Below are 26,862 nucleotides of genomic sequence, written 5' to 3'. Positions count from 1 at the left end.
ATTGTGGTAATTTGGTAGTTTATACACTATGGATAATTCTACTATAGAGCAATTCATTTCTGAGGTGCTTAAAAGAGAGCAGTTGTGGAATCAGCGGAGCAAGGCAAACCGCGACCGGTACATGCATGATAAATGATGGAAAGAAATTGGGGAAATATTGTCCATCACAAGTACATTGATTTAACCATTTTTTTTTTAAATTGTGTTAAATATTTAATGACAGAATGGTTGTGCTATAGCCTTAAGCAAATTGCTTTACCATTTGATGTTTACCTGTGTTTCACCTCTCCCCCTCATCACCATCTCTCTCCCCCTCCACCCCCATGCCTAACTGTGGGTGGTAATAGAGACCAGCGGGGGGAGATGGTATGTGGCGGCGGGCCCTCGGGGTTAAACAGAAGACAAGCTGGCAGAGGAATCAGCACTTTTTACACAGGCAGAGCAGGACGGCAGGGGAGGAGCGCACTCCAATGATCTGACCCGGAAGTGTTTTTTGACTTCCGGTGTCTGCTGCTAGAGCGCGCTCCTCCCCTGCCGTCCTTCTCTGCAGGCTTCTGTTTAACGATGGGGGCCCGCCGCTGCAGCATACCATCTCCCCCCGCCTGTCTGAAGAGAGACATGGGCCGCCGACAGGGGTGGAGGGAGAGCGGGCCCCCGGGCTTTAGCTACACCCCTGGGCTCTAAACACCCAGTATTGCTTTGCTTTCCGTATGCTCCTACGGCAATTGCAATAAATTTAAATTTTGCATCTACAACAGCTTGCAAGACAATAGAATGGAGATGTTTATAATTGACATAGTGCCTGAATTTTTGGGGTGCTTTAAGCGAACAAGTTTGCTATCTATACAGCCTACGCAATTTGGAAAAATTCCATTTACTGTAAAAATTTATTTGCCACATTATGCACACTTTCTACACTAGGAAATGGCATATGATCAGCCTGAAATGCATTGTAAATAGTATTGCATGTCTCATGAACAATTTTTGCCACTGTTGGTTCTCCCCCCGTCATAAATGAAAATGCCAAGCTGCGAAATGGTGTTCCAGTCGCAAGAAATCTGTAACGAAAAAAGGATGTATATTAAAGAATGTTTTAATCGCTATCTACAGCATTCATTCGTTTTCTTTTAGCGTTTCTGCCTAGTACAAAACAATCGGGTTGTTTACTTACACAATAACAATTTCAAGTTTTGGAGAGCGCCATGCTGTTGATTGAGGATCCGGATGTGACCTCACGGCCAAGCCTCTCCGTCGTGCGTTTCATTGGAGTCCATAGATCGTTCGGGCGCAAGCGCCTATTTGCGCTCTGTCGCGCACACACCATGTCCACAGTCTTAGGCCGCATCCATGGTTAGCGCGGCCATGATCAAAATGCTTACACCATCACGATGGAGAACGCGGCATGCAAAGAATCAAATATGATTATGCTGTGCGACAGCCGGGTCATGTGAGCGGTTCGCCCAATGAGGGCAAACCAGCTCAGTGATTTCATGGCCACGCCTCTGTTGCGTCTACCCAGGCCACAAATCTCTGCAGCTAAAGGCACGCGTGATGTCACGCGCACGGTCGCGCGTTCACCCTGGCCGCGGGCTTAGGCTAAGGCCCCGCTCCCAGAGTCAGAGCGCCCGCACTGCAGACAGGCGGGGCGCTGACATACACAGACCGCGATATGCGGTCTGTAGGGAGCGGGAGCCGGAGTGGGAGGTTTGAGCGGGAGGGGGGGCGTGGCTTGAGCGGAGGGACCCGCTACTCTCCCCCCCCTGCCTCCACGGCTCCGGTAAGTAAAGCAACACATACACACACAGACAGACAGAGGCAGGCACTCACGCACTCAGGCACGCACGCACTCAGACACACACACACACAGAGGCAGGCACTCACGCACTCAGGCACACACATACACACACACAGACAGGCACGCACGCACTCAGACACACACAGACAGGCACTCACGCTGCTGTCACTCCACACTCCTCCCCGCTCCCCGAAGCCTCTCCTCCTCCCGAAGCCTCCCCTCTTCCCGAAGCCTCCCCTCCTCATTGGCTCACAGCCACACCACGTGACGCGTCAACGCTAGGGAACACCATTCTCTTGAATCCCATAGCGGGTGACGCGCCACAGCGTGTAGTAGGCTGTGCAGCCAGGGGGGTCCGGGACCGGCTCTGCAGGATTCCCCTGCTGGTGGGGAACTCGCGTGTGGCCGCCCGCGCCGCGGGACCGAGGCCTTAGGTGCACCTTCCCCAATGGGTTGCTACCTCTCCGGGTCTGACCCGGAGACTCCGGGAACTTACCTCCGGGCTACAGGTTGCCGTACTCAATCTCCGGGGGCGGCGGCGGCGACGGCTCCGGCATCCTTCCTTAGCCTGCTGCAATTTCCCCCTACAACTGCAGTGAAGATGCGTCCGGTTACCATGGCAAAGCAGTGTGATTTTATGCAGCACAGCCATCTTTATTGCAGTTGAGGGAGAAATTGTAGTAGGATGCCGGGAGACAGCCCCGCACCGCACCAAGTAAAGGATTTTTTTTCTCTCTCCGGGTTGGTCTTCAGTAGAAGGTGGCAACCCTGCTTCTGTAGCGTTAACTATACAATAGGCTGAGCAGTGGGCTTTTTTCTGTTTATAGTGCTCCCCTTTATGTCCACATTATAAATAGCAACTTATTTTCTTGTCTACAGTAAGCATGGCCAATAAAACCATTGCCCACACTAACATTTTTCATATACTGTTTTGTAAAACTAAATAGAGGCGGCAGCTTCTTGCCCACACTGAATATGGCCGCTACCCGCTTCCTGCCAACAGTAACCGTATTGCCGGAAGTGACGTCTGCGTTGGAATGGCGGCCCAGAAGCTGCTTTTGCACCAGGCTCTAGCCGACCTTTCTCTCTGCCTCGGCCGGGCTCCTCCCCCTCTAACCACGGCCGGCTGTGCAGAGCTGCTTCGGGACGTGGTTATGTGGGCAGCCCCTGGAGTGGAGCCGGGAAGTGAACACGAGGTGCCAGGAAGAGCCGCGACTGCGGCTGAGGCCTCACTCCGGCTGCTGGAGGCACTGCGGGTTGCATCACGTGACGGGGCGGGAACGTTGATGAGCATGACGTCAGAAGAGGGGAGGGGCTCTGGAGAGGCAGGGGCGGGGTCTGTGGCACTGCGGTCTGTCCTGCGCTCCGCGAGCGCTCCTCTGCTTATCTTATGCGGGGCTCACTCTCAGGACAGGCCGTGGACGGATTCAAAGTCCCGGGCCCTGACCAGGCAGCTCCTCCGCTCCCTGCTGGATGTCTCCGGATGTGAGTCTGTGGCAGAGCTGCTGAGGGGACCCAAAAACCAGGAGCCTGAGGCAGGGAGCTTTCGAGAAGTGCTGGGACTGCTGAGACCTCAGCTCTGCAAGTGAGAAATAGAAATATATATTTATATACACCCATATGATATATATTATTATTTTTTAAGTAATTAACTTTGTTCTTATTACCGTGTATGTTTTGTCAATTGGATGTAGCCTTGGGCTCCCCTGTCTTTTGTTATACATTTGCCGCACTCAGTTGCACTCCTTTTGATATATGATGTGGTGGGTGTTGGGGGTTGAGCTTATTGGGAAAGTGTGTGTTGTGATATTGAGATATATATAGTGGTCGACAAATCACCCACAAATCTTCTCGCCACCTAGCCCCGCCCCACTTTTTAAAAAAATGGAACAAATTCCGTGTGTGTGTGTGTGTGTGTGTGTGTGTGTGTGTGTGTGTGTGTGTGTGTGTGTGTGTGTCTCTCTAGTCTGGGTGACTGACTGACTGGGTACTACTGGTGACACACACACACACACACACACTCTCTCTCCCCCCAAACACACACTACCACCAGATAGCCACAGACGGCGGACCTGCAAGAGCTGTGCACCGGTGTCCCAGCAGGGTTTTACACTGCGGGGGGATAGGGAACCGGTGTCCCAGCAGGGTTTTACACTGCGGGGGGATAGGGAACCGGTGTCCCAGCAGGGTTTTACACTGCGGGGGGATAGGGAACCGGTGTCCCAGCAGGGTTTTACACTGCGGGGGGATAGGGAACCGGTGTCCCAGCAGGGTTTTACACTGCGGGGGGATAGGGAACCGGTGTCCCAGCAGGGTTTTACACTGCGGGGGGATAGGGAACCGGTGTCCCAGCAGGGTTTTACACTGCGGGGGGATAGGGAACCGGTGTCCCAGCAGGGTTTTACACTGCGGGGGGATAGGGAACCGGTGTCCCAGCAGGGTTTTACACTGCGGGGGGATAGGGAACCGGTGTCCCAGCAGGGTTTTACACTGCGGGGGGATAGGGAACCGGTGTCCCAGCAGGGTTTTACACTGCGGGGGGATAGGGAACCGGTGTCCCAGCAGGGTTTTACACTGCGGGGGGATAGGGAACCGGTGTCCCAGCAGGGTTTTACACTGCGGGGGGATAGGGAACCGGTGTCCCAGCAGGGTTTTACACTGCGGGGGGATAGGGAACCGGTGTCCCAGCAGGGTTTTACACTGCGGGGGGATAGGGAACCGGTGTCCCAGCAGGGTTTTACACTGCGGGGGGATAGGGAACCGGTGTCCCAGCAGGGTTTTACACTGCGGGGGGATAGGGAACCGGTGTCCCAGCAGGGTTTAAAACTGCGGGGGGATAGGGAACCGGTGTTCCAGCAGGTTTTTACACTGCGGGGGATAGGGAACCGGTGTTCCAGCAGGGTTTTACACTGCGGGGGGATAGGGAACCGGTGTTCCAGCAGGGTTTTACACTGCGGGGGGATAGGGAACCGGTTCACTGCTAGTCAGCAGCCAAGAGCGCCCTTCAGCGTGGGAACAGGAGCTCCTAGTCGGATCTCCTCCGCCCCACTAGCTGTTGCCTTCTCCCCGGCTTACCTCGCCTCTGTCTCCACCGGTATTTGGCCTTTGCCCCCTCTCCGCCCGTCGCCCGACTTGGCTGGACGCTGCAGCACTGAGCTCCATTCGGCTCGGCTGCAGGGCCAGTCGGGCCGCGGGTTAGCGGGTCTCTGTGTGTCCGGCGTCCATCTTAGGCTTTCTGTGTAAAAGGAGTTGAGGGCCGCGTTGACATCGCCAGGGTGCCGACGCGCAAAAAAACAAGTCCTGGCAGTGCGCCAACACGCGGCTGACCAATGAGGTAGGGGGAACATTTTATTTTTTTTGAGCAGGGTTATTGCAATACGTCAGCAACCAAAATCCTATCGACACAGCAGCCTGCAGGAACCGGGTTCCGTCTCCAGCTGCACTCCGGAAACCACAGACTCTGCCCGCAGAGTATTCCAAATCTCGCGGCTTCCAGATCACCTCCAAGCGCCCTTCAGCCGGCACCGGGCTCCTGCGTGATGACGTCATGCCATTATACCGTCGTTGATAGATTTCTGGCGCGTTTCATCACAAACCGCGACTTTTATATGTATTTGGGTGTCTGACTGTTGGGCACAAAGGGAGCTGGGAGCTGATTGCCTAACCATGTAACACAACATGTATCTGTCCTAGAGACACTTGGGAGCTGCACCCAGACACTAAGCTAGTCTTCTTCTGGATACTGTGCCAGGTATCCCGGCCATGGCTCTCGGAGTATTTGGACAGAGTCCTGCCGCCCTCCCTCCTCCTTTCAGACGATTACAGGACGGAGAACAAGGTGCTGGGGGTAGGCTGTCTGCATCACATCATCAGGAATGTGGTAAGTGCAACAGGAACAGGTTGGGGTGAGAGGGGAGACACCTGTCACACATTGTGCCCTCCCCTATCACCTGGGACAGGTTATAGGGTCAGTCACTTCCAGGACCAAAGTGTACTAATGGCAGCGACATGTTTAAGGGATCACACCAGGGTGGTTTTTATTTTTTTAAACAACCTACACCTATACGTATTTTTAAATTATTTATTAAAGTTACTTTGCAAACAATAACGTTAATAAATAATTTAAAAATACGCATGGGGTAGGATGTTTAAAAACATGTCACTAAAATGGTCAAAGAAACACGTGTTTAACATCCTTTCCCTCCCCATTCAGAGACCCGATTAAATGTTTTGTAAACAGCCTAATATTTGCTTAACACATCTATAACTTTATTTTATTCCGCACCAGAGTGGAACTGTCCCTTGAATTCATGGCAGTGCATGTGTTTGTCTCTAGCAATGAATGAGTTCAATCAGGGACATGCAGTTGCTTCACATTTGTTTTGTATTACAGAATTTATTATATGGCCGTAAACTTTAAGATACAGTACTATTAATGTTGTGTATTGGGTTTGTCTGTCCTGTCTCTTGTCTTTTCCATGTTTGACTGTTCTACTGTATGTCACTAACTCACGCCTTGTGTCTATTTCTCTTTGTGACCCCACTCGGAGATCTCCTCTGTCTTGGTGTCCCGAACTCTTGATCTGCATATTTTGTCCTGCATCTTCCAACCTTTGCCCTCTCTCCCATGCAGCCAGCAGCAGAGTTAAGGCAGTATAATCGGGCACAGGTTATTTACCACGCTCTGCACAATCACCTATATACACCGGATGCCGATGTCATCCAGGTAAAGAAACCTTGTAATCTCTGACCTGGAGCAACGCGAAGCTAGCAGGCGGGGTGGGGGCGGGTGCAGGATACAAGCAGTGACAGCATGTATGTACAGGAATAACAGGGGGGCATTAGGATACACGGAGTGGCAGCATATGTACAGGAATAGCAGGGGCATCAGGGTATGCGCATGACGGCATGTATGGACAGGAATAGGAGGGGACTGTAGATGCACCTTGTGTTGGAGCGTGTGTGTACAGGAACAGCAGAGGCGCTGAGTTGCACCCTGTGGTTTGCCCTTTGTATTAGGTGGTCCTCCCCTGCCTGTTGGACCTTCTCCCCGGTTTGCAGAGCGCTCCCCCTGCCCCTGCAGATCTCCGGAAGCGAAGGGCGACTCCCACCGACCAAATACTGCAGCTTGTCCTCACCCACATGGAGATGGAGCATAGGATCGCCCTGCGAAGGGTGTATGCCCGCAATTTGCCCGCACTACTGGACTGGTATATTTACTATGTACATATCTGTGAGGAGGCATGATATATTTATGTATAGCTATACATAAACAGGACAGGTCACTGTATACCATAAATACCGGTGTGTATATAACAAGGAGAGAGAGTACTCCATATTTTTATACATCTTCTTAAATGACATTACAATGCTCTTCTGGTCCTTCTATTAATAAATGTTTTCTAATCTGGTCCCATTGTAAAACTAGATTAAAGAGCCCTGCTATATACGATGTATACGCATATATAACCAGGAGAGGGCGCTGTATACCATGTATTGGTGTATGTAAGAAGTACACTGATACAGATATCAAAAAGTGGTTTCTAAATGCGTCTAGGTTAACGTTAAGCTGCAGCATATACAGCTAATATACCATATTGATAACTCTCAGTGGAGATATAACATGTATATAGCCTCATTTAAATTGGTATATGCGTAAAGATCTGCAGTGTTTTTACTCCCAAAGTTGGGCATGTAGAAACTGAGAATAGTAGAAAGAGCACCGTGATGGTTAATTAACATGGTATATTACCGGTATATGCTTCAGCTTAATGTCAACCTAGACGCATTTAGAACACATTTTAATATACTGTATCGGTGTACTTCCACGATCAGAATATAACAAGACACATACGGTAGTTACATGTGACTGGTGTATTTGTTTCCAAACAGAGTTACAGTTGGATACTTGTACTCACCGCACTTTCCTGTGACTATATCTGGACGGCGTACCCAGTTTTAGAACACCTTGATGTTCTTTTTATTGTTAGTATTTTGTTATTTGTGCCTAATTTTAATAGTGCGCTTAATGTGTTAATTTTAAATCATTAATCACAAAACGACTGTTGTGCACTGACAGGGATTTCTTTTCTCAAATACCTTGGTGAATTTTTTGCTATGTAGGAGAAATGGCCATCTGTCACATATTACTACAGTATCTATATCCAATAGAGGATAGATACCATATATAGCTTTATATAAACAGGAGTGGTGACTGTGATATTTACAGCTATATACTGTATGAGCAGGAAAGGTGACATTCCATTTTTAGGTGTGTGTGTGTGTGTGTGTGTGTGTGTGTGTGTGTGTGTGTGTGTGTGTGTGTGTGTGTGTTTAATACCTCCTTAATGGACCCAGAAGAGAATTATAACATCGAGCTTTATAAATCTCTTGTACTAAGTTCCCATGAAGAAGAGACCTGTGGGGTTTGAAAAGCTCTGCATGTGTGAAGCCCTTTGATGTATGAAAATCTTTGGGGGGGTGTTGTAGTGGTAGTATCAGAGCTCTTCAGCAGAACCAGTGCAGCTCTTAGAACACTACAACATGTGCAGAGCTAACAGGCATAATGTATAGAATATTATCCCTCTTCTTTCTCTGACGTGTGTCACTCACCGCAGGCTCGGAGTGGGGGTGATCCTTCACATGAAGAAGCTGTTGTGTGTGATAGTCGGCTACCTGGAGGTTTACGATGGGCCGGAAGAAAAGGCAAGACTGTGCATCCTAGAGACTTTACAGGGAACCATCAAACACGCGTGGCCCAGGTGGGTCACTTATCCGTCTGCCACGTTGCTCAGTACACAGGCTCTTCTGCAAAGCACCTCACTATTAACCACTTTCTTGCTAGTCTTGCAGTCTCCATGAACCCTTTTCCTGCACTCACTTTATTAACCCATATTCTGCCAAAGACCTGGTCTCTTAACCACTTCCCTGCCAGACATGCAGTATAACCTCATTGACACATCCCTGCAGAGCCATTACTACTTTAACACTATCCCCTGCCACAGACCCGTAGTTGCTCCATTATAATTGTCTTCGCCAGACACAGAGCATCACTTCATGCAGTTCTTCCCCGCCCACGACCTGCAGAGCCAATGTATTAGTGACCCCCACACATCAGGGATCAGAAGAGGGAGCTCCAGCCGTCCGTTGTTCAGTTTAATCTTGTTTCCCAGAATCCCTTGTAGGCTGCCACTTCTCCTGAAGACCCTCCTAAAGTTTATATATGACATCTCTTGTGACAAGAGTGACACTCCTGAGCCAGTGACAGATGCCCTGCTACACAGTGCCACGGACTGCCTGCTGCTGCTAGACCGATGCTCTAAGGGACAGGTAAAGGTGAGTAGGTAGGAGACACGGAGATCGGGCAGCAGCATAATAAAGGGGCAGTTTCCCCAAGAAAATGTCATCTTGAAACAGAATGAAACCCTTCAAAGCGGATTACCAAGTTTAAGGAATAAAAGGTCAAAGCCTGCATAGTGTTCCCAAAAGAGATGGGCAAATCCACCCATATCTATTTCCTGCATTACCCCACCCCTCATAATCTGTTTTGCGGTGTAAAATTCGCAACCGGATTTGGGCAGTTTCAATCCACGTGGATTCATCAAAAACCACCATTTGGTACAACCCGTGGATGGATTTGTAAAATCTAATGTGGATTCAGCAAACCGTTGTGGAGTCTTAAGAATCTAAAAATCCGTCCATGGGTTGCAGAATCCGCAATGTGTATTAATAATTAAATCTGCAAAAGTGAAATCGCCCTTTTTCAGATCCGCTGAAATTCAAGGACCAAAAGGAACTGGCTAATCTGTTCCAGATCCATATCAGCTCCCCAAAAAATCACCACTCTAGTCCACATGGCAAACTGTTGCTAATTCTAACTTGTTCCACTGTTCCAGGCAACAGAAAGAGCTGTTGGTCATGTAGACTTTGAGACAAAGAAACGGTCTAACCTGGAGCTTCTCTGAGGCTCTTTGAAGTCTGGGACACACAGTGGGAATAACATCCATGAGCAGGCAAAAAAAGTAGAGGTGAAAACTAACCCTTTTGGGATGAAGAAATATTTTAAATATATAAACAAGGACATTTCAGTTGAATGGGTAGTACCATTTTGGGTTACCATGAATGAATGGAAGAGATTAACGGATTACATTTTTGGTAATTCAATGCCTTAGAAGAGGGGTGCGCACCCTACAGAGGTCCTGCGCTCTTCCCCAAAGCACTTAAATTAAATGCCGGGGATCGGACGCAAGGCCTCTAAGTTTCCATACCTCATCTGGTGGCTTCTGGCGATATATTGCCATGGCAACATATAACAGGACATTGGAACGCCGAAATCGAGGGGTAGAGCAGTCCAGCGCCTTAGAAGCAAGTCTTTTAGAAATATTTTTTGGGGAAAATAGGGTTAGTCACGTTATACATCTTAAAGGTGCAATCAGATATCTTTGGCCAAAAACAACCTTTGTAAATTGTTTTATTAGTAATTTGCAGAAATCCATCCATGCTAAAAGTAACTATTTGGATTTTTTGTCTCTAATTGAAAATCCAGGCTCTCATCCAACTGGGGGAGTGTTTCATTGCCATTAGTACACTTTGGTCTTAGGGAGGGACTGATCCCTTTAAACGTTGGTGGTCTAATACCTGACTGCATATTGAGTAAAAATGTGTCTTTGCTTCCCCAGGTTGCCCTGGAAGGGATCCCCTCTGTTTGCAATGAGCCCCGGATGCTACAATGCATCAATCGAGTCCAGCAAGACATCTAAACTCCCCCACAAAGACGCACCAAATAAATTCATTGTACATACGTACTAATTTTGCTAGTTCCATAGTACTCGTCGTGCTGGTTGATAGTACTTTATTTACCCTCTTCCCTCAGGCTTGAACTAACACCCCAAAACAGAAGTTAGGGGACAGTCAGACCTGGAATGGTTGATTATCAGCAAGTGATGCTGGCTGCAGCTTCAGGTGATGGAGTAATAGGAAAGGACTTTTAAGAAAAACAGTTCCAGAAGGCTGCAGGATCAGGATGCTTTGGCCTTTGGCTGTGGCTCAGTCTCTTGTTCATACTCTATCTCCACGTAGGCACGCTTCTTCTTGAGGGGCGCTTTGCCCTTCGACTTTACTTTGGGGGTGTTGGAGTCATCTTCCGATGACGACTCCTCGCTAGATGACTTTTCCTTGTCGCTTACAGCTAATTTATCCATGTCCTGCATGGAAATAGAGCGGGTTGCCATTGTTACACAGGAAGAGTACATTGTTATAATGTAGGATATTTATCACTTTTGCTGCCAAGGCAGTTTCCACAGGAGTTAACATTTTTGCAATAAAAATTTCAAACAAACAGTGTCAATTTGGTGGTGTGTCCAAAGAACCGACTGTGTTTTCTTCAGCGCAAATAACATATTTGGGGTTTCTCATAAATGCACATTAGGTCATGGGACTTCTGCAATATCAATTTGCACAATTTTTTTTTTTTTACAATTCTTTGCAAGTCCATATATAATATGACTACCAAAAATGCATCATTTTGTCTACTTGAAAAGAAAATATAACATTCAATACCTTTTTTTTTTTTTAGTGTATTTGAGGACAGGTTTATGGTAGAATTAGACATTTGTAAAACACCCTTTTCTCATGTACATACAGCAACTTAAATGATGCTCCCAAACAACAGATTTTGTGAAAGTCTTGATTCTTGGGATGGATAACCGAATGGTAATGCAAAGGTAACTGTTGCTGGAAAATGGTGTCAGTGTAATGTCCACAAGGACACCCGCTCCCCAATTACAAATATGGGGATGGGCTAAGTGAGAGGTAACCCCATCTTTGTGGTTTTCAAAGTTCCTGGGGCACTAAGCACTTTGAAGTGGCAGGGCTCACAGAAAGGAGGGCATGGTTTGGAATTGCAGGATCCTCGAAGCACCCATGGTGCTGAAAGAGGGAACACAGAAGAATTCTGCTGCCAGTGCTCAAGGGCCAAAGCGTAGAATGTCTTATTCTTAGAACATAATGGCACACGTCTGCAGCATATAACTATCACTCTAAACAAGCATATTAAGCGCACCCATTGGAGCAGGCTGGGGGAGGGGTAAGGTGAGGTGACGCTAAGAGTCGCCGACCATCCAGAGAACAGCCAGGCTGACGCCAAGTCACCCACCGTCCCCTCTGCCAATGAAAATACCTGCTGTCACGCTGCTTGATCCGGTGTAGCCAAAGAGATAAAGGTGAAGCACAGTTGAGTGAATGCCTGCAGTGATGTGTGTCCTGGAATCCACGTGCAACCAGCAAAGGTACCGGAACAGCCAAACGAAGAAGCGGTGCACTGAGGTAAGTAGAGAACCACACGCAGCTCTAACAAAAAACGATTAATTTATTGAAAAAAAGGGAACATCCATCATGAAGCTAGGAACCTCTTACTTTGACAAAGTCCCTTGCGGGATGAAACGCGTAAGAGGTTCCTAGCTTCATGATGGATGTTCCCTTTTTTTCAATAAATTAGTCGTTTTTTGTTAGAGCTGCGTGTGGTTCTCTACTTACCTCAGTGCACCGCTTCTTCGTTTGGCTGTCATGGTGCTGAAAGGACACAGCTCCAATCCCTGGGATAATAGGTAAGCCCCAGGGGATGGAAGGCTTTATAGATTTGTTAATTTTGTGAGGAAGGGAAAAGGAGAGTACGGTTCCAGCATTTGTTATATTATAATTCAGATGCTGTTCCGTGAGGTGAACTAGATTTGCTCCTTAGGATTTCCTGGTACTTCCGAGGATCGGGGCAGTACCAGAGCCACTCTGCTGCACAAAAAAGGATGTTTATAAACATACAAAGGACAGTGTGAAGGTTAATGGACTAGCAAGGTGCTGTTCCATAGAAGAAATTAGTATACAGAGCTTTCCAAACCTAATTAGGTCTCTCCCTGTGTACTGTGAGATGTGAAAAGATCTGCACACTAGTTTCTAAACAGAATATATAGATACAAAATACTGATATCTGGTCCATTGACTGGTATAGAACTTACAAACTACACTTGTCCAGTGGCAAGAAGGCTGCAAGAGCAATGTTACTGCACAGGAGAGGACTATTGTTACATGGGAAGAGATGGGAATTTAAGCGGCCGAGAGATGTCATGGTGCATGTTTCAGTAAGGGCATCATGTTTCTGTATTGAATCAGGCTCGTATCACTCCCAGCTGTGTCTTCTCCCCACACTTACCTCAAAGTCGCTTAGGTCACTTTCTTCTATCTCCTCCTCCACAAACTCCCTCTTACCGCTCCCCTGTTGAGGAAAACTGAGTTAAACTACAATCACCAAAATGCTCTTCTGAAACACCCCCTCGCAAAGACCATGCTACCAGCCAGCACATTACCCTGCAGCACCTCATGCTAACCTGCTATTGCAGAACTGACCCCATAAACATCTTGCTGCACGATAATCCTAACCAGGATCTTCCCCTGCCACTCAAGTACCAATCCTCATACACACAGCTGTAATAGCACCTGTATGCTAAAGTAAACCCTTCTACTCTCCATATATATTACAGGTTTGATACAGCACCTCCATACTAAAGCAAACCCTACTAGTCGAGAACAGATTCCCATACACACAGGTGTCACTGCACCTGAACTGATAGGACACTTGGGACTGTTGTTCTGCAGAAAAACAGGAACTGTCCCCTGAGGTGTTGAAAGTGTGAGGGTAACATGGCTACTACTAAAGAAATGACACAAATATAGTTCATTCCTGCTGCCCCCGGAAGTATTAGAATAATTACTTCATCGTCTTCCTCCTCCTCCTCGGACTCTGATGCGCTCGCCTCATCCTGCTGCTCCAGAGCTTTATCGAAGGCTTGGATCGGGAAGTTATAAATATCCCCATACTGCAAGAAAGAAAGAGGGACAGTGGTACTGCCAGTTTAACCCTTCCCCTGAAAGCCCTGTATATTGCAGTCTGGCAAGAGACAGCAGGGGCAGGATCCATCTCCACATCTTCAGCGTTGCTGGATTGCCTCCTCTTGTGACAGCGCCAGGCCCCCCCCCCCACCAGCCACACTCCGGGTCTCCCCCCGCAGCTCCTTACCGCTCCCTGTTTCAAACGCTCCAGTAATTCCTTCTCTATCGCATTGTCCAGTTGAGCGGCCACAAGAGCTTTTTCCTGAGTTCACGGGAACAGATGAAAAAACACAAAAAAAAAAACACATTTAATGCTTTATTATGGCTCCTGATTCAGTTATCGCAGCTTAATCTCACGGGAATAGTAAAGCCCAGGACAGACGCACAACAAAGATATCAGAAGCCCGAAGTTACCTCTAGGACTATTACCCATACCCCATCAGTAGCCTGAAGTTACCTCAAACTATAAATCCAGACCATCAGAAGCATGAGGATACCTCTAGGACTATCACCCAGGCTCATCAGAAGCATAACGTTACCTCTAGGACTATAACTCAGGCTCATCAGAAGCCCGACGTTACCTCTATGACTAAAAGCCAGACCCCATCAGAAGCCCAAAGTTACCTCTCTCCTCTTATCTCTCCTTTCCACCTTCCTGCTCAGCGGAACTAGTTTGCGCCTGTGGGCAAGATAAGGGACAGGTTACAAAGACTTCTCAGAAGGGCAGTGACAGCTGAAACTAGCGAGTCGCAGGACCATATCAACCCGAGTGAAATTCAAAGTTTTAAAGGGGACTGAGCCTTTACCTGATTCAAAAGATCACTGTCATTAGGTCACTTTAGTCCTATGTGGGACTGACCCTTTAACCCATTAAACATGGCACAGTCATTATGTCACTGATCCTTTAACACTTTAAACGTTCGTCATTAGGCAACTGATCCTGCGTGGCACTGAACCGTTAAACATGTTGGGGTGATTGCATGTGCACAGCGGATTCACCTGGCCACACACTTACTGCCTCTTTAGGGTGAGCTTGCGGATGCGGATCAGATACTGCGTGATCTTGGTGAAGCGCTGCTTGCACTTGTGCCTGATAAAGCGCGGCCAGAATATAAGGTTCTCGTCTATCTGTTCCAGAGCCCTCTCGTAATTCTTGCTCAGACGCACCTATCGGGAAAATTTCCGGCACGTTACAACCCTCTTTACGTATGGCATCTTAGGGAATTTAATTTCTTGTTTAGCCAAAGGGTCACTCCCTTACAGCAGCGGTGCGCAAACTGGGGGCGCGGCATTTACTGAGGCCCGTGCTCTTCCCCACAACATTTATATTAAATGTCGCGGGAGCGCACGAGGCCTCTAACTCCCTCTTACCTGCTCTCCGGCGGCGCGTCACCATGACAATGACAAATGGTTAAAGAAACGGCAACATGTCACATGACGCCGCCCATGCCAGAGAGCAGGTAAGGGGGGCGTGTGCAGGCAAGGGGCCCAAACAGAAAAGTTTGCTTACCCCCTGCCTTATAGGACAACACCATTTTTAATAGCTTAAATACAGCTGATTTACACCTTTATTTAAAAAGACAAAAGTATTTTTAAATAACTTTACACTTTTGACCTTCCAATGGGAAGCAAAAGCTTTGGAGGGTTTCTGTAAAGTTTATCTGATGTCTTTTGGTAATGAGACTATTTGTCAGTAAACACAATTGCAGTCATTATAAAGTCATTAGTCAAAGAGAAGTAGCTGATCTGCTGGAAGTCCGTGTTCCCAACAGGAATTGATACATTGTCATTCTTCACATGATACAAACAAGTAAAATAGTTTACACGCATGTTTTGTTTCTATAGGAACCATTTACAAAGTCACATCCCCTTCCTCTTCTGAAACAGGCTCTGACACACCCCTTTTTGAGCCCTGCCCACTCTAACAGTGCACCAATTGTATCTAGTCACATGATCTTCCCCACAGAACTTTGCATCTTTGGTCCACTTCTACTGCACTGACAGCCATTTAGTGAACCCGAGCCGAATCTTCGCCGATCAATCACAGGAGAAAGGATCGATCATTAATTTAACGAATTACTTATTTTGTGGATTGTATTAATGCACATATTAAAAGGGGGACATTTTTGAAGAAAAAAAAACGCAGCTTAAAACTACTGCTTTAATATTTGATGGTCAGTCTCCTTTACAATATACATTTCCAAGGCAAAGGATTTTTCCAAATATGGTGTCTCTTAGCACACACAGGGTGTCCTCACTTCAGAGGAAAGTTACTTCCCCAGTGGTTGCCTCACTGCCCTCACCACCAAGGCTCTCAGACTTACCCGCTCCCACATCCGGGCTGGAAATGCGGCCCTCTCGATCGTCTTCATGTACAAATAGCAGAGTCCTTTGTGTGAAGAACAGATTTAATGAGATAGAAAGGGTTAATCACACCAGACGGCAGGTTCTATACCAGGTAAAATACAAGGCAAGGTGTGTGGCTTCTAGTGATGGAGGAAGAAAGGAACATAGGGCACAACGGATTTAGCAAATTCAAACTCATTTATTGAGCCAACACAACGTTTCGACCATAATGGTCTTTTTCAAGTGACAAAGGCACTGCCATTGTCACTTGAAAAAGACCATTATGGTCGAAACGTTGTGTTGGCTCAATAAATGAGTTTGAATTTGCTAAATCCGTTGTGCCCTATGTTCCTTTCTTCATCTGTCCAGGACTGACTGCAGGCTTTCGTGCAAACACTGGAGCACCGGTAACTGTATTACTATTTTTTCTACTCTGAGGAGTGCAGCATTTCTCTAATATTTTCTAGTGATGGAGGACAGGGTGTCTCCTAGTGTCTACTATATAAAAAGGTTCTGTCACATGTAGCTGGACGAAAACAACATTTGCAGAGAATTTAACAATCTAATTGGCTTCCTTAAATTAATCGAACTGTGCCAACAGCAAAGAGTTGGCTGCCTTTGGGAATGGACTACAAATTACATTTCTTTGCGGCTTCTAAATGGGGGACTAATGGTTAATCAAGTGTTTCCGTTACCCTTATCGGACCCTGTTCTTATCAGAGACAATATAGATAAAGGGACAGGGCTTTGCCGGTGCAAACTCTTGTTGAACACAGACATGAGACAAATGGGAGCAGCCACAGGAAATCAAACCCCTCCCAAGTCTCAGCTCCCCATGTTTACAAACACACTTTAAATAATTATTCAGATATGATTATGAGTCTCAGATTTGGGAAAAAGAAAGTTGATAATCACTCATATGTGACCCCCATACATGTTACTCCTATCAGTAAACTTTGTGTCTAGGAGGGAATGACCCCTTAAACAGAGTGCCCTGTCATTAGTGCACTTTGGGTCTAAGAGCGACTGACCCTTCAAATACATGGGTTGCACAATACTAATATTTCTCAGATCAGTCTTATTGATCTTCTGTAACTGTCACTAACAGTTTCTCTAAGTCTTTACTGTGTATAACCAGAGAATCTCCAACGTGATATGTGTATATAAATGGATTCCTCCCTCTTCTGCTTACCTTTCTCCTCTTTGATGGTGGCATACTGACTGTTTGCAAGGGGACAGGAGGAGCGATTACACTGACCCGTTAGGTTGTATTCATTCCGACAAAAGTTCTGCGTCTTTGTCCTGAAAACACAGGGTTTTATATTAAAGTGGTCAAGCAGAAAAGGGCACCCTCTGACTTGGCATAAAACCAGAAAGATGAAATTGGTTATATTTATACATATAAAAAAAAAAGGGGGGGGGGGGGGGAAATCTGTGAAAAAAAAGCTGTGTGTGCTGTGCACGCGCATAGTAAGTGAAACTTCTTTGACTTTTGTCACAGAAATTGACTTATAACGCGCGTGCTCGGCACAGTCAGTGTATGTGTCAGTCAGTGACTATGTATGTGTGTCAGTCAGAGAGTATGTATTTGTGTCAGTCAGTGTGTGTATGTGTGTCAGTCAGTGTGTGCATGTGTGTCAGTCAGTGTGTTCATGTGTGTCAGTCAGTGTGTTCATGTGTGTCAGTCAGTGTGTGCATGTGTGTCAGTCAGTGTGTGCATGTGTGTCAGTCAGTGTGTGCATGTGTGTCAGTCAGTGTGTGCATGTGTGTCAGTCAGTGTGTGCATGTGTGTCAGTCAGTGTGTGCATGTGTGTCAGTCAGTGTGTCAGTCAATGTGTGTGTGTGTGTGTCAGTCAGTATGTCTCTCTCTGTGTTGTGTGAATGTCTCTCTGTGTCGGTCAGTGTGTGTATGTGTGTCAGTGTGCGTGCGTATCAGTCAGTGTGTGTGTGTGTGTCAGTCAGTGTGTGTGTCAGTGTGTGCATGTGTGTCAGTCAGTGTGTGCATGTGTGTCAGTCAGTGTTTGCATGTGTGTCAGTCAGTGTGTGTGTGTGTGTGTGTGTCAGTCAGTGTGTGTGTGTGTCAGTGTATGTCTCTCTCTCTGTGTTGTGTGAATGTCTCTCTGTGTCGGTCAGTGTGTGTATGTGTGTCAGTCAGTGAGTGTATGTGTGTCAGTCAGTGAGTGTATGTGTGTCAGTCAGTGAGTGTATGTGTGTCAGTCAGTGTGCGTGCATATGTGTGTCAGTGTGCGTGTGTGTGTGTGTGTGTGTGTGTGTGTCAGTCAGTGTGTGTATGTGTGTGTGTCAGTCAGTGTGTCAGTCAGTGTGTCAGTCAGTGTGTGTGTGTGTGTGTATGTGTGTGTGTCAGTCAGTGTGTGTGTGTGTATGTGTGTCAGTCAGTGTGTGTGTGTGTGTGTGTGTGTGTGTGTGTGTGTGTGTCATTCAGTGTGTGTGTGTGTGTGTGTGTGTATGTGTGTCAGTCAGTGTGTGTGTGTCTATGTGTGTCAGTCAGTCAGTGTGTGTGTGTATATGTGTCAGTCATTGTGTGTGTATGTGTGTCAGTGTGTGTGCATGTGTGTCAGTCAGTGTGTGTGCATGTGTGTCAGTCAGTGTGTGTGCATGTGTGTCAGTCAGTGTGTGTGTATGTGTGTCAGTCAGTGTGTGTGTGTGTGTGTGTGTGTGTGTATGTGTGTCAGTCAGTGTGTGTGTGTGTATATATGTATGTGTGTGTGTCTGTCAGTGTATGTGTGTCTCTCTTTGTGTCCTGCCCCCTCTCTCCTGACTCCCCCCCCCCCCCCCCTCACAGGCAGGCAGAGCTGCGGACCCGCGGCAGCTCTGCCTGAGTCTCTCCTCCCCCCCCCCCCCCCCTCACAGACAGGCAGAGCTGCGGACCCGCGGCAGCTCTGCCTGAGACTCTCCTACTCCGGCGATAAAATTTTGAGCGGTGCCGCCACATGTCAGTGGGTCGGTGGGTGGGGGGAGCGGCGCCAGGGGCTAGCGCCGCCGCATGTCAGCAGCCGTGTGGGAGAGCTGCGGGACTCGGGGAAGCAAGAGGGAGAGAGGCTGAGCAGCGGCTCCTCCTCTCACAGCCCATGGCAGCGGGCGGTGGAACGGCGCCAGTTAGGATGTGAGCAACTGGGTGTGTGGGAGGGTGAGGGGTGTGTGGGAGGTCCTCTCTCAGCCGGAGTACTTGCGCGGCTTCCGCCATCTTATTACACCCGCAGCACCGGAAGCTCTGCGGCAGCCATCTTGCTATACCCATGGCAGTGGCCGTTAGGAGCGGCGCCGGCGGCTATCGCCGCCGTCGCCGACCGCATGTCACAGCAGATGCGTGGGCAGCATGTCACAGCGGGTGTGTGGGGGAGCAGCGGCTGTTAGGAGCGGCGCCGGCGGCTATCGCCGCCGCCGCCGCATGTCACAGTAGATGGGGGGGGGGGGAGGGGGGAGCTGTGACGTCACTTCCGTTTCACATTTGTCCCCCATCTCTCCCGTTTTACCCCATCAGAATAGGTGCCACTAAAGAAGTTTCACTTCAATAATCTGAGTATAGTAACAATTGTGCTGTTCAATATCCAGTCATTTGATTTTCTGCCCTATCTTTAAATGTTAAGGTATTAAAAATGGTATTGTTCGGTCTATAAATTATAATAGGCAGTTTAATTATTTAAGCACTGACAAATAGTCATTTCAATACACAGGATAAGTGGGCTTTAGTTCTACTAAATTATAATAAATTGGTAAGGGGTTTCACTGTCATAATATATTTTGAAAGGGTTCCTCAGTTTATAAAGCACGGATTTAGTGTGTAATAAATCAAATTAATAGCATTAATGTCTGCCGACGTGAGACGCTCCTTTCTGTGTCACCCCTTGTCATTCTGCGGTCACCCACTTGTGACTGTATGGTTATGGTCTGCACTTGCTTTGATGTCACATAAGTGTGTCCGACTGTTACTCACTTTATTTTGAAGGAGCAGAACTGTTTGTTTCCCACAATGTCCCAGATAACCTACAAGGGAAAGACAACAGGTCAGTGACATTGTTATACAGGGTCAGGGACACCGTGTAAAACTCTAATCCTGGCATCCACTGTAGCATCACAGTGACACCCAACCCCCCTCATAACTGGGACTCGACTCCTAAGTTTCATTACGGTGAGCCCAACACATTCAATGATGTTACCCCAATAAGCCCCATATCAATGACCGCTGATCCCCAACACACCACATGGCATGACCACTGATCCCCAACACACCCCATCACTGTGACTCCTACGCCAAAACACTCGACCACTGTGAACTCCCTGTGACCCCTGAACCCAACACTCCCTATTTTCTTGACCCCTAACCCCACATCATAACGCTGGACCCCAACCACACATTAGAACCCCTGACCTCCCTCACGCCTTAATATAAAACCACTCAGCTTCCACCTGACACTACAGTATCCAAAGACTTCCCTCGTGTTCACCCCACAACCACCATCTGTGACACTCGACCCTCTCCCCACTCACGTCATCGTGTTGCATCTCGGCGGCTCTCCGTTTCACGCGTCTCCTCCTGGTACAGGTTCACACGCACGTGTATATTTTACAGCGCGGCCATGAAAATAAACCGACTCTCGCGAGACCCTCCTTCCCATTCTCTCCAACCGGACTTCCGCAAGAGAACTATGGGAATATGCCCAAATGCAAAATGGCAACCTGTGCCTTCAAATAATCACGGTACGTCACTTCCAACGCGTTCCCTTTCTTTCTCCCTTAGATTGAGCTGTGATTGGTGGATATCTGTGAATATATTAACATATATAATATGATAACTCATTCATATATTTAATATCAATTATTGTCTTCCAGAGTAGAAAGACACATCGCAGAGCTGCGTTTATAATGTAAATCACTTTAACTGATAGTGCTGGCTTCAGAATCCATTTACCTGTTATTCACCCTGAGCTGTCTCGGGGATGTTTTCGGTCGGGTTCCCGCAGCGCCATCACCAATTTGATCCTTCTGGTTCTAGAAAATGATGAGTGGGTGTTCACGCGCTTGTGTGAAATGTGCAATCCTATCTGTTACGACTTGGCACATTACCCTTCTGATTTCAGTCCAGTTGGAAAGCAATAGGATAGCATTGTTTGCGGCTCTGCTTATGTTGGTGGAGATGCTCTTTCTGTTGTGTGTTCTGGAAAATAGTAAATGCAGAAATCTTCACCAATAACTAAGCAGGCTGGTCGGATGAAGATGTAGCTGAAGGTCAATGTGTGTTTGTATGTATGTATAGAAAAGAAAAAAAAGACAATAAGAAGCGCCTGCTCCATGGCATAATATTGTATGTAAAAATGGACAATTTATTACAAAAACAGAAAGTGGCCGACAGGAATTGCACTCACTTTAAAAAAGGAAAAAATATTCAAGGGAGACAATCTGTAAACCAGTGGAGACTGCAGGAGGACAGAATGTCAATTGTATGCTGTAAAAATACACAAGCAGTGGATGTGGATACTTATCCGTAGCTGAATGGGAGATGGTATCAGAGCATGAGCAGAAAGGGTGATGAAGTGGGTAGGTAGCTGGTACACCATCCGGTGTTGTGGAATGATATCCAGATGTCAGCTATTTCACTCCATGTGATAGACGTGGAGCTTAGTCCCAACACTCAGTCCTTGAAACACTCAGCTCTGTAGATGTAACTCTGTTTCGCCGGAAATGTCCTCTGCTAATCCTCGTGTATAGTAAACAGCTGGCAAACCTCGATACAGCCTTCAACTGGTGATGACGTCAGTGCGTCTCGGCGTCCCAACGTCCTGACGCGTTTCGTCACTTTGATAAAGTCACTCACGTGACAAATAAATTGTCCATTTTTACATACAATATTATACCATGGAGCTGGCGTTTGTTTTTTGTTTTTTCCATAGATTCTCTTGATCTGGTTAGATCAATCAAGAAGCAGCCTACTCCATATTGTGACTGACAATTAATCTCTGTATCTGGACTATTTTCTTTCATCTGTTGTTTCCATCACTTGGACTGGTTTGTTCTTTGATATTCACTTTATATGGTTTAACTATTATTATTATATTGCTTTAATTATTTAATTATTGTTACACAAGCACTGTTTGAGCAATTAATTATTTAGTCCAAATTCACTATCACATTAGAACACATCACACTGATAGCACTACTTTTTGTTCTTTGTTTTTGTTATATATATATATATATATATATATATATATATATATATATATATATATATATATATTTATAATTTACAGTACATTCAAAAAGTCTATCATGATTACACTATGCAAGATTTTGAGCATCTTTAGTGTACAATTTTTATCTAGATTAAAATTGTTTTGGTGTGAACAGTTCAAGGGTCATTCCACAAGCAACACTTGGCTCATGGGGCACAGATAGGATGAACTCTGCTTACATTGTTATATTTGGTGCAATAATCTTTTCTCTACAAGTGGAAGCAGTGACTGATGGAGCGGGGCCTTAGCCTTAGGCTTTGGTCCCGCTGCGGCCGTGTGCAGCAGGACCTTAGCCTTAGGGCTGTTCTATAGAGGACGCGCTTGCTGTGCTGTGCGCGCGGCAGTTATAGTTGGCTGTGGTTAGTCAGCCTTCCTATAATAGGACCGCACACGGCAGTGAGCGTGGAACCGGCCGACAGGGGAGAAGATGAGGAAAAGAAAGCTTTTGGACTGCTACTGCCGCTGAAATGTATGTATGTTTGTGTGTGTGTACAATGTTAATAAATAATTTACCAACGTATTTATTTTTTTATTTATTATAAACGTGTGTGACACACAAACACACACACACACACACACACACACACACACACACACACACACACACACACACACACACACACACACACACACATTTGCACAGGCACGCGCTCACAGCCGCACACTACGGGCCTTAGACAGATCTGCAACCCTGCCTTTCACCATTAACACCTAGCATACAGTGCTCCCACTGCAGCAAGAGATTCTGGGAAATGGCATGCAAATGAGCACACAGTGTCACCTTTTGTCTGAAATCCATTTTTACATGGAACCCTTAGAAACTAATGCTCGCTGTTCACTAAGCTTTTAAGCACAGAATGGGATTAGATGCAAAGCCAGCGAAACCACTCCCAGATAGCTTCTTGTTTTGAAAATGCTTTTATTATGCATATGAATCTTTACAACAAGTTCATAACAATACATGAATAATAATATCCCACAAGTAAAAAAAAAACTGACGTGAACAACGGCGCAGTGCATAAAGTATAGATATCTCATGCATTTACTTCAATACATGTCATACATACATGTTTCTCAAACTTTCATTTGCACAGAAAAAACATTTTTTTGGGGGGGGGGGGGGCGATGGAAGAGTGAGGGAGGGGGTGGTTAGTCCTCCTCCTGAGGGCCGTCACTGATGGAATAGTCATTGGGCATGCAGTGGATGAGCCTGTGACAGTCCTGTACCGACAGCCTCTTCCTTTCCTTGGTCAAACGTTCCCTGGCGAAAAGCAAAACGTTTTTGAAACAACACATTAGACGCCAACCGGGTTCAGTTGCGTCCTCTGTGTGTGTTCCCTAGAAAAGTCCATGGAACACTGAGTGGTAAGTTATGTATTCCTTGGTATAGAGTGGAGAAGGAGCGGCTCAGTGAGTAAGGACACTGACTGGCACTGAGTTTGAAGCAGGGGATTCTGGTTTAGTTCCCGGTGTTGGCTCCTTGTGACCTTGGGCAAGTCACTTTATCTCCCTGTGCCTCAGGCAACAAAAAATAGACTGTAAGCTCCACGGGGCAGGGACCTGTGCCTGCAAAATGTCTCTGTAAAGCGTGACGAAGTTGAGACATTAGGGGGTCTGACATAACAACATTAGGATCAAAGCAGCTATTTTGTTTGACTATTTTCAGTCCACCATCTTGTCTTGTCTTTGTGAGTTTTAATGTCATCATTCTATGTGAAGAAATCTGTGTGAAACAGAGAATGGAATGTTTTCGCTCCTAGCTGACTTTATTGATCGTTCCTCATCCAATCAGCTTCCAAATTGAAAGTGTAAACAGGCCAGATATTATGAGAAAGCCTCGTTAGTAGTCTAAGATAAACTGTTTTCCCATACAATGTGCCAAGTGGCAGAACTGACATCACATTTAACCCCATAATGATTTTTAGCTTACAGACAGTTATCCAGTATTATTATGTATTACAAAATGACATCAGCTTTATTATTGTTATGTATTACAAAATGAGGTAATATTAGTGACGTGCAAGCCCCCCATAAAGGGGTGGAGCTTTAGGTTTTAGGGTATAAATATATGGCATACTGTGTTATTGTTAGAGAGCTTTTTTTCAAAAGCTGTCTAATAAATTCACGTGTTATTCTGTTTCAAAATAACCTCAGACTGTGGAGAGAGGTACGTTAAAGTAAATTTCGCCAGGTTAGAGGCAAAAATGTCTGCATTTAGGCAGTTAGTGGCGAGAACTTGGCGGGCCAATTCAAATTCGCCAGACGTTTGGCGAGAAGCGTGATTTCGCCAATGCTAAAACACGCACGATTCCAGTAGCTCCGATGCGCATGTACGCACCAATCGGAGCTACTAAATGGCGCGTTTAGGGGAAATTTTGCCTGCCAACAAAAGTTGGCTGTATTGTGGGCAAATACCGTGCGCCTCTGAATGGCGAGTTTCACGCCAAGTGAAACTCGCCTAATTAGCAATTTCATGCACACCGTGCTACCGGAGTACCCTGCATAGCACAACATTAAATGCCAATCCTGCGGCAAATTTAAGCCTTTCTTGAACCGTACCTCTCTGCATAAGCCCCTGTGTTTTTTATTTACGCTTTTCTCAAGCGCTACGTCTATTCAACATTATTATTATAGAGTCCGTTAGTTCAGTGTCCAGAGCCGGCATCAAGGTCCGCGTAAAGGGGCCGTTTCAGAAGAGGTGCAACACAGTCTCCTGCACTGGTGTGCATCTGGGGGCAGTGCCTCTTGAGGATAAGGCCCGTAATATAGTGGGCGCTCTTGCTGCGCCGTGCACATTGCAGTTATAGTTGGCTGTGGTTAGCAAGCCATTGTATGCTAGGGCCGCGCGCGCGCACAGTAGTGAGCATGGAGCCGGGCGATAGCGGGGAAGACTCAAAAAGTAAGTTTTCGAGCCGGTGTATGTATGTGCACAATGGTAATAAATATTTTATTCTTTTACCAACGTGTCTTTTTTAATTTAAAAAATATATAATAAATTACACATACATACACACACACACACACACACACACACACACACACATACATACATACATACATACATACATACATACTGTCGCTCCCGGCAGCACAGACAACCATACACACAAAAAGTGTGCATCACGTGTACTCGCGCTCGCGCGCCCGCACCTACTATAGAACGCGTCTAAGTCTGTTTTCGTGCTTGTCCGCCCTCACGGGGAGTCCTCACCGTATGGTCAGCCATGCAATGTCTTTATGCCTGTTCATGTCTTTTCGATGCCACATTTCTCCACAACGTTTCAAAGGTGTTGGGGTGAAGTCCTGGGATCGACGCTATGATGTCCTTTTCCCTGATCATCTTGGACTTCCACCAGCAAACTATGGGAATATGCCCAAATCCAAAATGGCCACCCGTGCCTTCAGATAATCACGGTGCGTCACTTCCAACTCTGTCCCTTTCTTTCTCCCTTAAATTGAGCAGTGATTGGTGGATATCTGTGAATATATTAACATATATAATATCATAACTCATTCGTATATTTAGTGTCAATTAGTGTCAATTATTCTCTTCCAGAGTAGAAAGACACACCGCAGAGCAGCGTCTATAATGTAAATCACTGTATCTGATAGTGCTGGCTTCAGAATCCATTTACCTCTTATTCACCCTGAGCTGTCTCGGGGATGTTTACGGTCGGGTTCCCGCAGCACCATCACCAACTTGAGCCTTCTGGTTCTAGAAAATGATGAGTGGGTGTTCATGCTCTTGTGTGAGATATTGTTTCTTGGCCTTTTGGCTAAGATCAAGTGTAGGGTCTGTCCTGTGAAGGATAGCCCTATTTGCATCACTTGGTCCTCTGGTCATAGGCTGAGGAGGCGGATGCAAAGTAGCCTGGGCATTTTTAATCTTGCACCCCAGGCTTGGAACCCCTGGGGAGTATCACTTGCTGCACTGGGGATGGCTGTTTGGGCGGTGGCCTCCACTTAAGAGCACCTGATCTGCACTGATGATTTTGCACCGTCCCCTATTTTTCTTGCACTTTGGCCCCCCTTATTGCCTTCCGCTGAGGGGACAAGCCAATATTTTTTTCACCCGCCTGGCCTTGCAATGGACCGGGCGTGCACTCGTGCACACTTTTTTTGTGTCGTCTGTCAGAGCACTTCCTGCACTGCATCACACAGCGCACAGGAGCACTTGCACTATGAACTTTTTTTGTTTGTTGGTGTCGGGTTATAGTCACCCTTCTTTCTTCGGAGAGCGAGAAGACTAAGTGCTGGTCGGTGGTCACCCCTCCTTCGGGAAAAGACTACGGTGGGATAGTAGGCGTACGCTGAAATCCCTAAAGACTTGGACCCTCCTGCGGCGCCTGCTGCACTAGGAGGGAACGAGAAGGACGTTGGACTCTTCGGAGGAAGACGTCATTGAACCGGACTAGCCTACTCTCCGGAGAAGACTGTCACATGTGGAGCGCACCTGGTCTCACTTGACCACGAGCACGGTTTTTGAGGTGGAATCACTTTTTCACCACCCGGGCTACAAAGAAAACAAAAAAATTCCCATCTGTTACGACTTGGCACATTACCCTTCTGATTTCAGTCCAGTTGGAAAGCAGC

The 26,862-nt window shown here is 46.8% G+C and overlaps 2 protein-coding genes and 1 non-coding gene across 4 annotated transcripts; 2 read left to right on the top strand and 1 right to left on the bottom strand.

Annotated features, from left to right (window-relative positions):
• The first annotated feature begins 2,801 nt into the window (after window positions 1-2,801).
• On the top strand, window positions 2,802-11,134 carry TTI2 (TELO2 interacting protein 2). Of its 2 annotated transcripts, none has more exons than XM_075601419.1 (7): window positions 2,802-3,380; window positions 5,489-5,675; window positions 6,429-6,521; window positions 6,815-7,005; window positions 8,413-8,556; window positions 9,040-9,130; window positions 10,474-11,134. In XM_075601419.1, the coding sequence occupies exons 1-7, from the start codon at window positions 2,833-2,835 to the stop codon at window positions 10,552-10,554; spliced, it is 1,335 nt and encodes a 444-aa protein (XP_075457534.1). In that variant the 5' UTR covers window positions 2,802-2,832; the 3' UTR covers window positions 10,555-11,134. The 2 variants fall into 2 exon arrangements, with proteins under 2 accessions (XP_075457534.1, XP_075457533.1); XM_075601418.1 differs by having other exon boundaries at window positions 2,803-3,380; window positions 8,968-9,130.
• MAK16 (MAK16 homolog) lies at window positions 10,249-20,680 on the bottom strand. The gene is made up of 10 exons (XM_075601420.1): window positions 20,531-20,680; window positions 19,977-20,026; window positions 17,214-17,323; window positions 16,000-16,064; window positions 14,691-14,842; window positions 14,300-14,354; window positions 13,863-13,937; window positions 13,558-13,662; window positions 12,999-13,061; window positions 10,249-10,998 (listed from the first exon to the last, which is right to left on the bottom strand). The coding sequence occupies exons 1-10, from the start codon at window positions 20,543-20,545 to the stop codon at window positions 10,813-10,815; spliced, it is 876 nt and encodes a 291-aa protein (XP_075457535.1). The 5' UTR covers window positions 20,546-20,680; the 3' UTR covers window positions 10,249-10,812.
• A 339-nt stretch (window positions 20,681-21,019) lies between these two features.
• On the top strand, window positions 21,020-21,116 carry LOC142496364 (small nucleolar RNA U13). The gene has a single exon (XR_012801963.1). It is a non-coding gene; the product is annotated as a small nucleolar RNA U13 (small nucleolar RNA).
• Window positions 21,117-26,862: the final 5,746 nt, after the last annotated feature.

Source organism: Ascaphus truei, chromosome 5 (assembly GCF_040206685.1).
Source record: "Ascaphus truei isolate aAscTru1 chromosome 5, aAscTru1.hap1, whole genome shotgun sequence".
NCBI classification, from domain to species: Eukaryota; Metazoa; Chordata; class Amphibia; order Anura; family Ascaphidae; genus Ascaphus; species Ascaphus truei.
The sequence above is the reverse complement of the archived record's forward strand: the minus strand, read 5'-3'. Positions and strand labels throughout refer to the sequence as shown.